Here is a 13,952-nt window from a genome sequence, read left to right as displayed (position 1 = left end):
ATTTTGTACCTACAATGTTCTTAAAGTGCAACGTTTTTGCCGAAGCCAGAACTTAAATACGATTCTTTAATCTAAAAAGAGAATCAGACTGGGGGAAAGGCAGGCACTAGGACCCCACAGAGCATTGCAACAAAAGGAAGATCCAGGAAAATATGGCGGATCAATCCATACATCTCCTGACATCTTTCCTGAGAAAGGGTATATACACAGAACCTTAGTTTATTTTTAAAAAAACAGAATACCTGATGTATTTCTTCAATAAAGAAGTTTCCCTAGACAGCTGAATTTTCTGAAACAGCTTTTGGATTATTAGTCATTTCTATGGATTACAGATTTCCAAATGCATAGTAAGATTAATATTAATAAAGTTAAATTTGCATACCAGCACAAAATACCCCAGGAACTTCACTTCGGAATATAACCGTCCGTACTTTTTTGTCACTTTTCAAAGCTTCCAGAACTTTTGATATCTACAGAGAAAGGTGTGCAAGTTATCCACATTTATTTTCAGCATTTACATTCACAAAGATGAATAGCTTATCCACTTACCATTTTTATAACATTTTTATTAAGGGCATTTTTTGAATGTGCTCTGTTTATTCCAAGTACTACAATTCCTGCACACAAGAAAAAAAATTAAGATGAATCAGTTGTCTACATAAAGAGGTTTAGTTCCACTCTTTCAAAACTGTATATGATCCATGCAAAAATATATCCTGATCTACATTCGCTAAAAAGTATGCATTCACATAATGCCAACAAAGGCTTGTGTGTGTGGAGTATACATTCAACCAGAATATTTCCATAGATGATACAGACCTATACCAATAATTCTTCAAACTAGTTAGGAAAAATAATGTTACTAGAAAAAACTGGATCATGCAAAACTTGCGAATTGTTTAATTTTAAAAAGTATTTTTGTGTGTGAAAGAGTGACACTCAAAATGCCAAAGGCTTTCTTTTCCTTTCAGTTAGTAAAATTATTAAAACATGGGGGATGGGGAAGGGCTTTGAGTTACGCTAGCAGAACATCACCAAATAACATCACATACATTTCCAACCGAGTAGCACTTTTTTGCCGCAAGAAGAATTAGGCTACCTATGGTGTAATGATATGTCTTATTATTTGACAAGGATATTTGTACCAGAACTAATTAAGTTCTTTTTAGCTATATTGGTATATATGAGGTGATTTTGGTGTTGGTTTTAATATTACTATTATGAGCAAAAAGTGCTACTCAGTTGGAAATGTATGAATCACCATTGGATAATAGACAAATCAATTTCCCAGCATTGTCAATATCCCCTACAATTGGGAGAATTGGTATACAAACCAGCAGAACAAATAGATGCATTTTGATCACTGTAGCCGACATACATGCGTTACGAATACGTAGGCCAATTTGGCCGCCAACAGGAGGGAAGAATAGGGGATTAAGTGGGCCTGTTTGGAAAAAAGGTCCACAACAACCCAAATCTCCAATTTGCCTTTCCTGGATGGAAGGTCCGTAATAAAGTCCATTGAGATCACCTTCCAAGGGGCTGCAGGAGCTGGAAACAGCTGAAGGAGGCCAGGGGCCTTCTTGGCCATAGCACAAACGGGGCACCCCTTCACATACGCTTTCACATCCTTACGCAACGAGTAACTGCTGGCGCAACAGATGCAGAGTCTTAACAAAGCTAAAATGGCTGGTCGAGTGGGCATCATGGGCCCCCTTGAGGATCTCGGAGCAAAGAGCAGGTGGCACATTTAACTTCTCACCCTTCCACCATACCCCCCCCCTCAGTTCCAAGTCAGAAGAACTCTCAGAAGGATCAACAGGGAGTTAACTCGCTTCCAGCAGGGCTGTTTCCAAAGAGGGAGTAAGCAGAGGGGAGGGAGGTCTTGGGGAAGCCTGTAGGCATGACTAAAGGTGGGTCGTGACTTGCAGTCCCAACTGGGTGGGACTAAAAAGCATGCACAGGGAAGAGGGTGCACCACCCCTGGCATGGGGAAGGTGGGAAAGGGCGGCGGCCAAACAGTTAGTTTTACCCAGGAAAAAATGGAGGGTAAAATTAAGCTGAGAAAAAAAAGTCCATCCACTACAACTGCTTGACTGAAAGCTTTCCAGGAAATTCTAGGGCCGCCAAATTTTTATGATCAGTCCAGACCTCAAACAGCAGGGGCGATCCCTCCAACCAGTGACACCATGTAGCTAAAACCCTCTTAATAGCACTAGTCTCTTTATCCCCCACTGTCCAGTTCAATTCAGAGTCTGTGAACTTCTGTGACAAATAGGCACAATGGTACAATTTACCGTCCTTCCCCCTCTGCAGGAGAGCAGCCACCATAACTCGGTTTGAGGCATCAACATGCACCAAGAACGGTTTAGTGGGATCAGCATGGCAAAGTACTGGCTCAGAAGTAAAAGCCTCTTTCAATTTCAAAAAGACAGCCTCACACTAAGAGTCCCATGTCAGTAGAGCACTGGGTTTTCTGGCCACTGCAGCTTTACCATTAGTACACAGTAAGCTAGTTATGGGGAGGGCCAACTCCGCAAAATTTGGAATAAAATCATGGTAAAAATTAGCAAAGTCCAAAAATAACTGCAACCATTTACGCGGTCGGGGGACTGGCCAAGCTAGGATATCTTTAACTTTGCTCAGATTCATTTCAATCCCCACTCTGATAACCGATATCCAAGAAAGTCAACTTTGTCCTCATGAAATTCACACTTGAATAATTTTACATACAAGTCACTGTCCAAGAGTCTCTGTAAAACCTTCCAGACCCACAGCACATGCTCCTCCATGGAGCTAGAGTAGATCAAGACATAGTCAAAATACACCACTACTCCTTTAAATAGTAAGTCCTGGAGTACTTCATTGATTAAATTCATGAACACACCAGGGGCTCCACTAAGCCCGAATGGCATGACGCTGTACTCAAACTGACCATAACGAGTGTTAAAAGCTGTCATCCACCCCATCCCTTTTGCAATCTGAAGTCTATAATAGGCTTCCCATAAGTCCAACTTAGTGAAAATCCACATTTTCCCAGACTTGCCAACAGATCTTTGATGAGCAGAAGGGGATATTTATTACATGTAGAAACAGCATTAAGTTTACATTAGTCTGTACACAAGCGGAAGGGCCTGCCCTTCTTTTTCCCAAAAAGCACAGGGGCAGCAAACCTACTAGTAGCCAGGCGAATAAATTTGCATGCCAAGTTTTTATGCAGAAATTCTTTGAGAGCTACTGCTTCTGTTAGGCTCATCGGACACAAACGATCCTTAAGTAACTTCACCCCTGGAATCAATTTGATTTTATAGTCTGTCTTTCGATGGAGATGCAATTTATCACACTCCCCCTCTTCAAAGAACCATTGTAAATCCACATAAGGCATAGGGATAGCCAGGCCATCCTCCGCTCACCTCACGAACCTCCCAGCTACTGCCATAGGATCACTGACGTTCATCATATGGGGTTCAGGCACTGGCTCTAGATAAGGTCCACAAGGGCGGGTCTTGGAAACAGATAACCCGAGATGACCACTTGATCGCAGGATCATGATATACCAATCAGGGCATCCCCAAAACCACCGAGTATTTAACCATATTGACAATGATGAAGCTGCGCCATTCCCGATGCTGGCCACACTTCACCAATACCTTTTCAGTTTTATGAGTGGCCGGAGAAGCACCCATCAGTTTACCATCCATTTGTTCAAACTGAATTGCCCATTTAAGCGGGATCTTCCTTCGTTCCAGGTCATCCGCTACAGTAGGTTGCATCAAGCACTTGGAACAACCAGAGTCTATCAACCAGCATTCAGGTCCCCACTGCCAGGTTCACCAACATTATGGGGAGAAGAAGGGGCCCAGAGTCAATCACCCATGTTTGCATGCCCTTCAGAGGGACCTGACCACGAGCACTGTCTAGGCCAGGTCACTGTTGTTTCCCACTGGCTCTGCACTAGAGTCTCTATCTGATGCCTCCTCGGAGGTGGAGATGTCATCAGCCACCTCCAGGCTCAACCCCGTATCGGCGGAAGTCCTTTTCAGGCTTGATTTCTTAGGGGAAGATTTCTTAGGGGTGCATTCCTTGGGAGCCAGGGCAGACTGACTCTTCTTCTCTGGGCAGTTGTCCACTATATGGCCTCCCTCCCCACAATGCAGGCACAACCTGCATATGCTACCAAATCCCCTGGCCCAGATTGCATTCACCCAAGAGTTCTTAAGGTGCTCAAGCATGAAATTGCTGATCTTCTCACTTTAATATGAAACTTATCCCTGAAATCAGCCTCCATCCCTGAAGATTGGAAGATGGCCAATGTCACACTAATCCGCCGCCGCCATGTCTGTTTACAAGCACGCGCCAAGCCGGGCAGCCCCCTGCAGCCGCCCCTCCCGCTTCCCAGGGCAAACCCACGTGACTCTGACGCACCGCCGGCGACGCGGGTCCCTCCTGGAGCGTGGCTGAACGGAGCGTGGAGGCGAGCCTTTGTCAACCCACCCTTCTCCACCGGACATTGTGAGATTGGGAAAGGGACACGAGAAACCAGTCCTATGCGCCAATGGGAGTCTAAATGTAATATTGTTTATCTCTACGTAAAAAAAACATCAGCCGCACATTTCCCTAGATTTTTCTCCATGCAGTTGGCAACCCTACACTGAAGGGGGAGCGGAGGAATGACTACGTTCAAGCGAGAAACAACCTATATAGAACAAAAGACATGCCCCCAGGTGACGTGGATTGGGGGGGGAGTACAGGGGGAAAATCCCTATAAAGAACATAGTTTAATCCCAGTGAAATGTGGGGGCGCTTGCTTGGCCACTATTGGTCACAAGATGAGCTGCAGAAAGCGTCGCCATAAACTCCCATTTCCCACCCCAGTTTGGGAATTTAAAGGGCCAGAGTCATTCATTCTCATGCCCTTTAAACCACCAGCTGATTGGGAGAGGCAGCGAGTACGTCTGGTCAAGAGTTCCCTCTACCAAGACTCGACTTGTTCGACGCAGCAGCCGAGGCGTCTCCTGTGAGCAAGGCAAAGAAAACGGAGAAACTTGGGTGCTGGGTGGTTTCCGGGCTGTAGGGGAAGAAAGCCTTCGACAATACATAAAACGGCGAAAGCTGCGCTACCTTTGTGCTCGTCGTCCAGGTACCGAACTCGTACCTCCTGCTCCTCCCCCGATTTCGCCTCGAACTGTACCTCCTCACGGCGGTCGAAAGCAGCACTCGCTACCGTAATCCCCCTCAGGTGGGCCAGAGAGAATGAAGAGGAGGAACAGGACAGAGCGGCTGGAGCCACCGCCGCAACCAAACTGCCCCGACGCTGTAGGAGGCTTAAGGCCGCCGAGACTGCAGATGCCGCCGCCACGTCTGTTTACAAGCGTGCGCCAAGCCGGGCAGCCCCCTGCAGCCGCCCCTCCCGCTTCCCAGGGCAAACCCACGTGACTCTGACGCACTGCTGGCGACGCGGGTCCCTCCTGGAGCGTGGCTGAACGGAGCGTGGAGGCGAGCCTTTGTCAACCCACCCTTCTCCACCGGACATTGTGAGATTGGGAAAGGGACACGAGAAACCAGTCCTATGCGCCAATGGGAGTCTAAATGTAATATTGTTTATCTCTACGTAAAAAAAACATCAGCCGCACATTTCCCTAGATTTTTCTCCATGCAGTTGGCAACCCTACACTGAAGGGGGAGCGGAGGAATGACTACGTTCAAGCGAGAAACAACCTATATAGAACAAAAGACATGCCCCCAGGTGACGTGGATTGGGGGGGGAGTACAGGGGAAAAATCCCTATAAAGAACATAGTTTAATCCCAGTGAAATGGGAGCTTTGCTTGGCCACTATTGGTCAGCAAGATGAGCGCAGGAAAGCTGCCGCCATAAACTCCCATTTCCCACCCCAGTTTGGGAATTTAAAGGGCCAGAGTCATTCATTCTCATGCCCTTTAAACCACCAGCTGATTGGGAGAGGCAGCGAGTACGTCTGGTCAAGAGTTCCCTCTGCCAAGACTCGACTTGTTCGACGCAGCAGCCGAGGCGCCTCCTGTGAGCAAGGCAAAGAAAACGGAGAAACTTGGGTGCTGGGTGGTTTCCGGGCTGTAGGGGAAGAAGAAGAAAGCCTTCGACAATACATAAAACGGAGAAAGCTGCGCTACCTTTGTGCTCGTCGTCCAGGTACCGAACTCGTACCTCCTGCTCCTCCCCCGATTTCGCCTCCAAACTGTACCTCCTCACGGCGGTCGAGCAGCACCCGCGCGCCGACTGTCATGCCCCCACAGAGCCTTTGTTTATTTCCTCTTTAGTTTCCCCACAGTTAGTATGGGTTTAGCTATGTTTTGTATAGTATTCAGTGGGAGGGAACCTAATTTAGTTCTGTCCCTTTAAGAAGCCCTAGGGCTGGTGTTCTACGGCAGTTATTACCCAGCAACCCGTCTGGTTTTGGCAGTTAGGTGCCAACGGAAGCTGGGTGACAGCAACAAGTTAGACAGTCCAAGATGTTATAGGCTCACAGTATTTAAGTTAAACAGTCAAAGATGTTATAGATTCACAGTATAGATGTTATAGTCTCACAGTGTTTACAATAAATGCCAGACTCCAGAAAGTTTCTGCAACAAAGTAACCTTTATTTAGTTAGACCCGGGAGGAGTCAGGGTCTGTCAACATTGTTACAATTAAAGCTTTAAGTATTGAACTGTTAACTGAATCAGTGAGTCTTACATTCTGCTTTGGCCGGGTGCAGGGCACCTAAATAACCACCTGGGAAGCAGAACAGTCTAACTTGAATGTTTCCAGTTTCCAAAAGGCCAAATTGAAAGTTTTCAGTCGGTGAGAAGCAAGTAAAGGAACAAAGAAAGTCTGCCTAGCAACAGTAAGAGATTGGTTCCTATAAGCCCTAAAGTAGCTGGGCATAGGAAAATTGAAGTCTTCTTTGCTAGGAGAACCAGCGGAAGAGAGAGATTGGTTCCTATAAGCCCTAAAGTAGCTGGGCATAGGAAAGTTGAAGTCTTCTTTGCTAGGAGCACCGGCAGAAGAGAGAGATTGGTTCCTATAAGCCCTAAAGAAGTTGGGCATAGGAAAGTTGAAGTCTTCTTTGCTAGGAGCACCGGCAGAAGAGAGAGAGTGGTTCCTATAAGCCCTAAAGAAGTTGGGCATAGGAAAGTTGAAGTCTTCTTTGCTAAGAGCACTGGAAGAAGAGAGAGATTGGTTCCTACAAGCCCTAAAGAAGCTGGGCATAGGAAAGTTGAAGTCTTCTTTGCTAGGAGCACCGGCAATGCAGGAAAGAGAAGAAACTCACTCAGAGCCAACAAACTCTATTTCACAAAGCAATGCTAGAAATAAAAAGCCCACTACCAAAATGTTAGCATCTTTGCAAGATCAGGTGAATGTATTGCAGCTCAAATGCTCTAAGGCGTGGCAAGACCTCCTAGCTATTTATCAATCTGGAAAATGCCTTGTACAAGAAGAAGAAATATTAAGTTGTAAAGAGACCTTACAACAACGGTACCTTTTATGGAAAGGTCAGCTAAGAGATATGATTTTCCTCCTAGAGCGTATGAATACATCAGAAGCCTTGAATATCAAGACAAAGATGGAGAAGGATCAGAGAGAAAAGGCAAACTTCTTAACAACAACATTATGTGTGGTTTATCCAGCAAGTTGCAGGGGTTGCAAGCGAGTCAACAATCAGAGATCCAGCACGCGCAAGAAGAACAATCCACCAAAACAACTGTAGACACAGCATCCCTACTCAGAGGCATAGGAAAAGGAATGTCACCTCACATTCCAAGAAAGGTTACACCTGAAGTGCTAAGCAAGTGTGGCAGTAAATCTGCAACTAAAACCTCATCTTCCCACAAATCCCACAGAACAAGAAGCACTAAGTCAGGCTCTGATCATAACAGTGCCTCTTGTCGTTCCTAAAGATTGGCTTTGGAGAGAAAGATCCTGGAAGCCAAAGCTGACGATGCAGCGGCTGCAAAACAAGTAGATTTCTTCAAACGAAAAAAGAAGAAATCATTGAAGAACAAGCTCATTTGAAAGCCCAGGAAGCTGCTCGACAAGCAAAAGAGTAGAAGCAGCCTTGTCAACACTAAAACAAAGAGCAAAGGCAGAAAAGCTGATAACGAGAGCTCAAGTTTTGGAGCAAGGCCTTAAAGAGAGTTTATTTACCTTCCGCCTGGAGGAAATAGAGGAAGAAGACCCTATGATGAAGACATCCAACTTTGGAGAAGTGACTGCTGATTCGGAAGAATTCCGAGTGACAGAACATCTGGCAGCTGCAGAATCAGCAGAACTAATGTCCCAGATGTCCAGAGTGCAGCAATCCATGGTCCAGTTCCAACCACAGCATAGCATGGTTGCGCCAGAAGTGGTGAGTCAGCAGGCAGTACCACAAAATGAGCTGCCCCAAGTAATCAACAAGCAAAGTCAGTTAGCAAATGAACAGAATGAGGGGAGGAGAAAACCTTCCACAAATCCAGTTGGGATGCCCAATTTCGACTCTACAGTTTTTAGACAGGAGCAGAAGTCTCCTGAAGACACAGTTGTACCTGGAGTATCAGCTTCACAGTTATACTCTACTCCGCATCATCAGGCAACAAATCCCATTATGCAACCTGACATCCCAAATTGGTCTGATGTTTTGAAAGCTACCCTTTCCAGAAATCCTAGAAGAGATTTAGCAGACAGAGGCATTCAGAAGTTTTCTGATAAGCCAGAAGACTACTTACTTTGGAAAATTACATTCCAGAGAGCTCTCAAAGACCTGAAACTAGATGCCGAGGAAGAGCTGACCTTGCTTATAGCTTGGTTGGGAAACAACATCGCCAACGCGAAATAAGAAGAGAGTCTATGCAGCACATGTAAGAAACCCTCACATGGCTTTAGAACGAGCATGGAGTAGAGATTAGATGAAAGATATGGAGCATCTTCAGAAATAGAAGCTTCACTTCTACAAAGTTGCTTAAAACCTTTCCCTAAACTTGCAATGAAAGATTGCAAGAAACTGTGGGATTTGACAGATCTGCTTTCAGAGATGGAGTCTGCAAAAAGAAAACCCGAGCTGCCAGGACTTGCATGTTTGGATCAGCATTTGACTCAAAGAGAAGTTATCGACAAGTTGCCCTTCCCCTGAAAGAGCAATGGGGTAAAGAAGTTGTGACCCACAAAGAGAACGATCAGCAAAGGTATCCACCATATTCATATCTTGTAAGATTTATATCAAGAATGGCTAAAGAAAGAAATGACCCTCAAACAGGATTCCCTTCTTTGTACCCAAGGTGTTAGAGAAGAGAAGAAGTCGCTCCAAGAGTTTAAAGGTAAAACCTCAAGTTATGGTTAGGAGAAGACAGAGACAAATACAAACTCAGTTAAACAATTCTCAAGTGAGCCATTGGAAATTATGTGTCCAGTTCATAAAAAATTGCACAACCTCAATGACTGCAAAGAGTTCAGAGAAATGCCTTATGAAGAGCGCCTGTCCTACATAAAGCAACAGAAACTGTGTTTTAAATGTTGCTCCTTCAAGAACCATTGGGCCAGTGAATGCAAAAGAAAGGTAAAAGTGCCAAGAATGCTCCAGTGAACAGCATTGTTCAGCATTACATCGCACAAAACCACTTCAGTTACCAAAGAAAGAGACCAAAGAGGCAGAAACCATCCTGGAGAAACCATCACAACCAAAGGAGGACAGAATGGCAACAGCGACATGCACTACCATGTGCGATGGAACAAAAGATAACGTGACTTGCCATCCGATTTGTCACCGCAGATGTTTACTCAAAAGCTTCACCGCATCAAGCCCAAAGTATGTATGTGGCATTAGATGCACAAAGCGATACTTCATTAGCCACTCCAGAGTTTTTTGAGATGTTTAACATACACTCAGAAGAGATAGAATATGTCATGACCACATGTAGTGGAAATCAAATCATGACAGGAAGAACAGCAGTGGCGTTTCTCCATAGGGACGAGGGGTACCCCTTGTCCCCAGGCGCAACATTGGCGGTCACGTGGGGGGCGCCAAAATGTCGGGCGGCGGGCCCCTCCCCCGCCTCCCCAGACTGCACCAGATCATGTGAAGCCAAGCACATAGCAGTCGGCAGCCTGCCTTAGCCACGCCCACCCTGGACGGTAGCCTCTCTGGACCAGTCCCACCATTCAGACAAGCCACCAGAGTCGAAGGGCGGGAAGCTCCGCCTCCCTTTGACCCAGCGTGCCTTGCCTCCTTCTCCTTCTCTCAGCGCATGTGGTCAGAGGTTGCACAAACCTCCTCCCCTGCTGAGTGACTGTAGAACAGCATAAGGGAAGGAGAGGTGAGAGACGGCCCGGGAGGAAGCAAGCAGCCGCAGCAGCAGGCAGCACAGGCATCGCGGCAAAAGAAGCCGGCTCGGCTTTGCCTTCGAGTCCTGCCAGTGCCGAATTCAACAGCCTGTGTCCCCTCCTAGTCGCAGCCACAGGAAGCAGGTTTTGTTTTCATCCATTGGCCCATTGCTCCCCTCCCCTGGCACTTAACAACTGGCCTTAGAAGAGGCTTAGGAAGGAGTGAGGGGAGAGAAGGGGTTGCTGCTGGCTGGGTGCTGGAGGCGCCATTCGACCTCGTGCACTAGCGGGGGGGGAGGGGATGCGGTCGCTTCACAGCCTCCCGTTCTGAGCAGCAGAGAACAGGGCCGGGCTGCACGCTCATCTGGAAGGCTGATGGGTGTCGCGCTTTCAAGCTCCTTTCCCTGTGTTTAGAAGCCTGAATAGGTGGGCATGGAGGTGAAGACTCCAGTCCTTGCAGGGCTTGTTGCTTCTCCCTCGAGGGAGGTTTGTTTAGTTTTCCCCGCGGCTCATTTTCGCCATTGCCCCCTCCCCTGGCATAACGACTCACTCAAGGCCTTAGAAGAGGCTGAGGGAGGGAGAAAGAAGAGGGTTGCTGCTGGCTGGGCTACGGAGACGCATCTCACCTCATGCACTTCCTTGGCGGGGGGGGAGAGGATGCGGCAGCTTCACACGCGGCCTCCTGTTCTGGAGCAGAGAGAACGAGCGGGCTGACACGCTCAGCTGGGCCGTGGTGCCTTCCAGCCAAAGGGTGCTCTGGCTGGGAGAGTAGGTGGCAAGTAGACGCCCGGGCGCAGACAGCCTGGTCAGCTCCCTCCCTGTATTTAGAAGCCTGAATAGGTGGGCATGGAGGACTCCAGTCCCTTGCAGGGCTTGTTGCTTCTCCACCAGGAAGGTTTGTTTGATTTTGCTCCCCCTCCCCTGGCATAACAACTGGCCTTAGAAGAGGCTTAGGAAGGGAGTGAGGGAGAAAGAAGGGGGTTGCTGCTGGCTGGGTGCTGGAGGCCATTGACCTCATGCACTTGCGGGGGGGGGGATCGCGGCCCTTCCTGACCTCCTGTTCTGAGCAGAGGAAACGAGCTTGCGCCTTGAAAGAGCTCTGGCTGGGAGAGGACTGGTGGAGTGACGGCAAGCACAGCGCCACGAGAGTGCGGGGTGCATGCAAATGGCCCAGGCATGAGCGGCCTGGTCAGCTCCCTCCCTTTATTTAGAGGCTAAATAGGCCCGGGGAATGGGAGAGGGACTCCAGTCCTATGGCGCTTTGTTGGTTCTCCACCAGGAAGGTTTGTTTAGTTTTTTCCTCCATTGCGTTGCTCGCTCCCACCCCAACAGGCAGTTTTGATTCCTTCCTGTGGCCGGTGCCAGGCACTTGTGGAGCAGTAGTGGTTAGGCCCGGGTGCAGGTAGTGATGCAGAACCAAAAGGAAAACTTCAGGGTGGTGGGGATGCCAGCACCGGCCTTATGATGAGGGGGCTGGGACAGGGAAGGACAAAAGTCCCTGGCAGGGAAGTTGGCCGGGGAATCCCTGGCGGGACACAGGCTGGCAAGGTTCCCACCCTGTACCAAACTAGGAGTCTTCCTAGGGGGGCACTTTGTAGGGGGGACACCCTGCTAGGAGGGGGCTCAGACAGGCACAGGAGATAGCCATAGATTGCCTTTTATTACTGATCCCCAACATATCCTGTTTAAAAATTCAAATAGTGAAGTGCTTAAAATTACGTGGGATGGAACTGTGGTGCCCTCTTCACCTCTTCCCAGCCAACCTCTTCCCAGCCCTCCTTGTGGGAGAGAGAGCCCCAGCAGCCCCAGGTGAGGGTTGCTGGCTTAAGCTAACTCTCCTTTCCAAGGAGGGCTGCCCAACTGGTTGGGAAGATCCAGCTGTTAAAAGGTAGAATCCCACCACTGCTTCTTCCCATCCCCAGCCTCACAATGAAGTTTAGGAGGTCAGAAAGTGTGTACTACCAAAGATCTACCAGCATGATTTCTGAATTTCTAGCTTTATAACTCTGCAAAGAATAAGTCTATTGAGGGGGGGGGGGGGGGTTAATGAAAGCTGAGAATTCAGAGATCATGGCAAAGGATTTTTAGAACTTCAAGTGCACACTTTTTGGAATAAAAATTAAAGAGAACATTCCATTGAGTTGCAACTGACTCATGACAATCCTTTGCATGGAGCATTCCAGGCAAGAAACAGAGGTGGTTTGCTATTGCTTTCCTCTGCATACCAACCCTGGTCTTCCTTGGTGGTCTCCTATCCAAGTAGTGACCATGGGTGACCCTACTTAGCCTCTAAGTCCTGACAACCTTGAACCCAACTGGGCTAATCAGGATGGTGTGATAGCAATAGCAACAGCCAATGTTTTTTAAAAAGCACTCTAGTGATACTGCACCAGAGGAAGCGGGAATGCTGGGGAAATAATGGGTGACTCTCTGGGATGCAGTCACAGATAATTAAATCTCAGATTAATCAGTTACCAATAATGCTGTATGTGTGTGTGTGTGTCTGTGGGGCGAGCTCTGTGCATGCCCACAGAGAGGGCTCTGAGTGCCACCTCTGGCACCCGTGCCATAGGTTCGCCACCACTGCTATACAGAGTTCTCCAATCTAAGCCCATGGACCACTGTATCTGAGTACAACTTGAAGGGGGTGGTGGTGACACCACTCCATCCTTGACAGCTGGAGTAGAGCTGTCTGGGGGTGATTTTTTGAGAGATTTGCATGCTTAATACCCACTTGCACTGGCTGGGAGCTGTTTCTCAGGCTAACAACCTACCTCATAGGGTTGGTGTGAGGACAAAATTAGGAAAGACATTTGATTGGGGAGAGAGCCATGTATGTTATGCTGGGGCTGGGAGGTGTTTTGTGAGAGATGACACTGACATTCGTTTGGCAAATGTTTTGCTGGGCGTGATTTGTGAGAGATTTACATGCTTACTTGCACTTCCTGGCTTGGAGGAATGTGGCAGCTACTTTCCCTTCTGCCTAGGGACGACTGCTGTAGTAAAACATTTTGAAAGCATTTTGAAAAAATTGTCTAAATGTTTGATTTTTGCTGAGTGGTATAGACTATTGCTGTGTTGGGACATGTTCTATGGTGATTTAGAAATGACCTGGTGCAAAAAATCATTGTTTGGTTGTGTGGGGGGGAAATGGCCACCCACACCGGGGGGGGGGGGGGCCCCAAACTCAAGTTTTGTCCCTGGGCTCCAGTCTACCTAGCTACACCTCTGAAGAACAGCACCAGGATTTATTCTGCAATCAACTGATGGGACAGAGCAATTCAAACTACCTACTCTCCTTGAATGTCAACATATTCCTAAAGACGAAAGACAAATCCCAACAAGAAGCATTGCCACGCATCACAAGCACCTGGAGTCTATAGCAGACAAGATACCAAAGCTTGACCCAAATGCTAAGATTCTGCTGCTTATCGGCACAGATTGTCCAGAGGTGTTAGTAGTCAAAGGACAAGTGAAAGGTCCCCAGGAATGCCATTTGCTCCAGAGGTTAGGGCTGGGGGTGGACCATTCTAGGCCCAGTTTGTTTGAACCACAAAAGAATACCTGAACATGCACACACCTTCTGTATGGGTTTTATGCCAAATGGACGACCCACACAGATGTTAGACTGCCCAAATC

The 13,952-nt window shown here is 47.6% G+C and overlaps 1 protein-coding gene across 3 annotated transcripts in view; it reads right to left on the bottom strand.

Moving 5' to 3' along the window:
* The window catches only part of AUH (AU RNA binding methylglutaconyl-CoA hydratase), a 99,678-nt gene that overhangs the window by 28,171 nt on the left and 57,555 nt on the right, over positions 1-13,952 (bottom strand). For 2 of the 3 annotated variants that reach the window (XM_048504747.1, XM_048504748.1), the window contains exons 2-3: positions 550-617; positions 383-470 (exon numbers count right to left, since the gene is read on the bottom strand). In XM_048504747.1, the coding sequence (XP_048360704.1) occupies positions 383-470; positions 550-552 (91 nt within the window). In that variant the 5' untranslated portion in view covers positions 553-617. Of the gene's footprint in view, positions 1-382; positions 471-549; positions 618-6,148; positions 6,256-13,952 lie in introns of all 3 variants that reach the window. The other variant, XM_048504746.1, reaches the window with a different exon arrangement.

The sequence above is a fragment of the Sphaerodactylus townsendi genome, linkage group LG07, assembly GCF_021028975.2.
Source record: "Sphaerodactylus townsendi isolate TG3544 linkage group LG07, MPM_Stown_v2.3, whole genome shotgun sequence".
NCBI classification, from domain to species: Eukaryota; Metazoa; Chordata; class Lepidosauria; order Squamata; family Sphaerodactylidae; genus Sphaerodactylus; species Sphaerodactylus townsendi.
The sequence above is the reverse complement of the archived record's forward strand: the minus strand, read 5'-3'. Positions and strand labels throughout refer to the sequence as shown.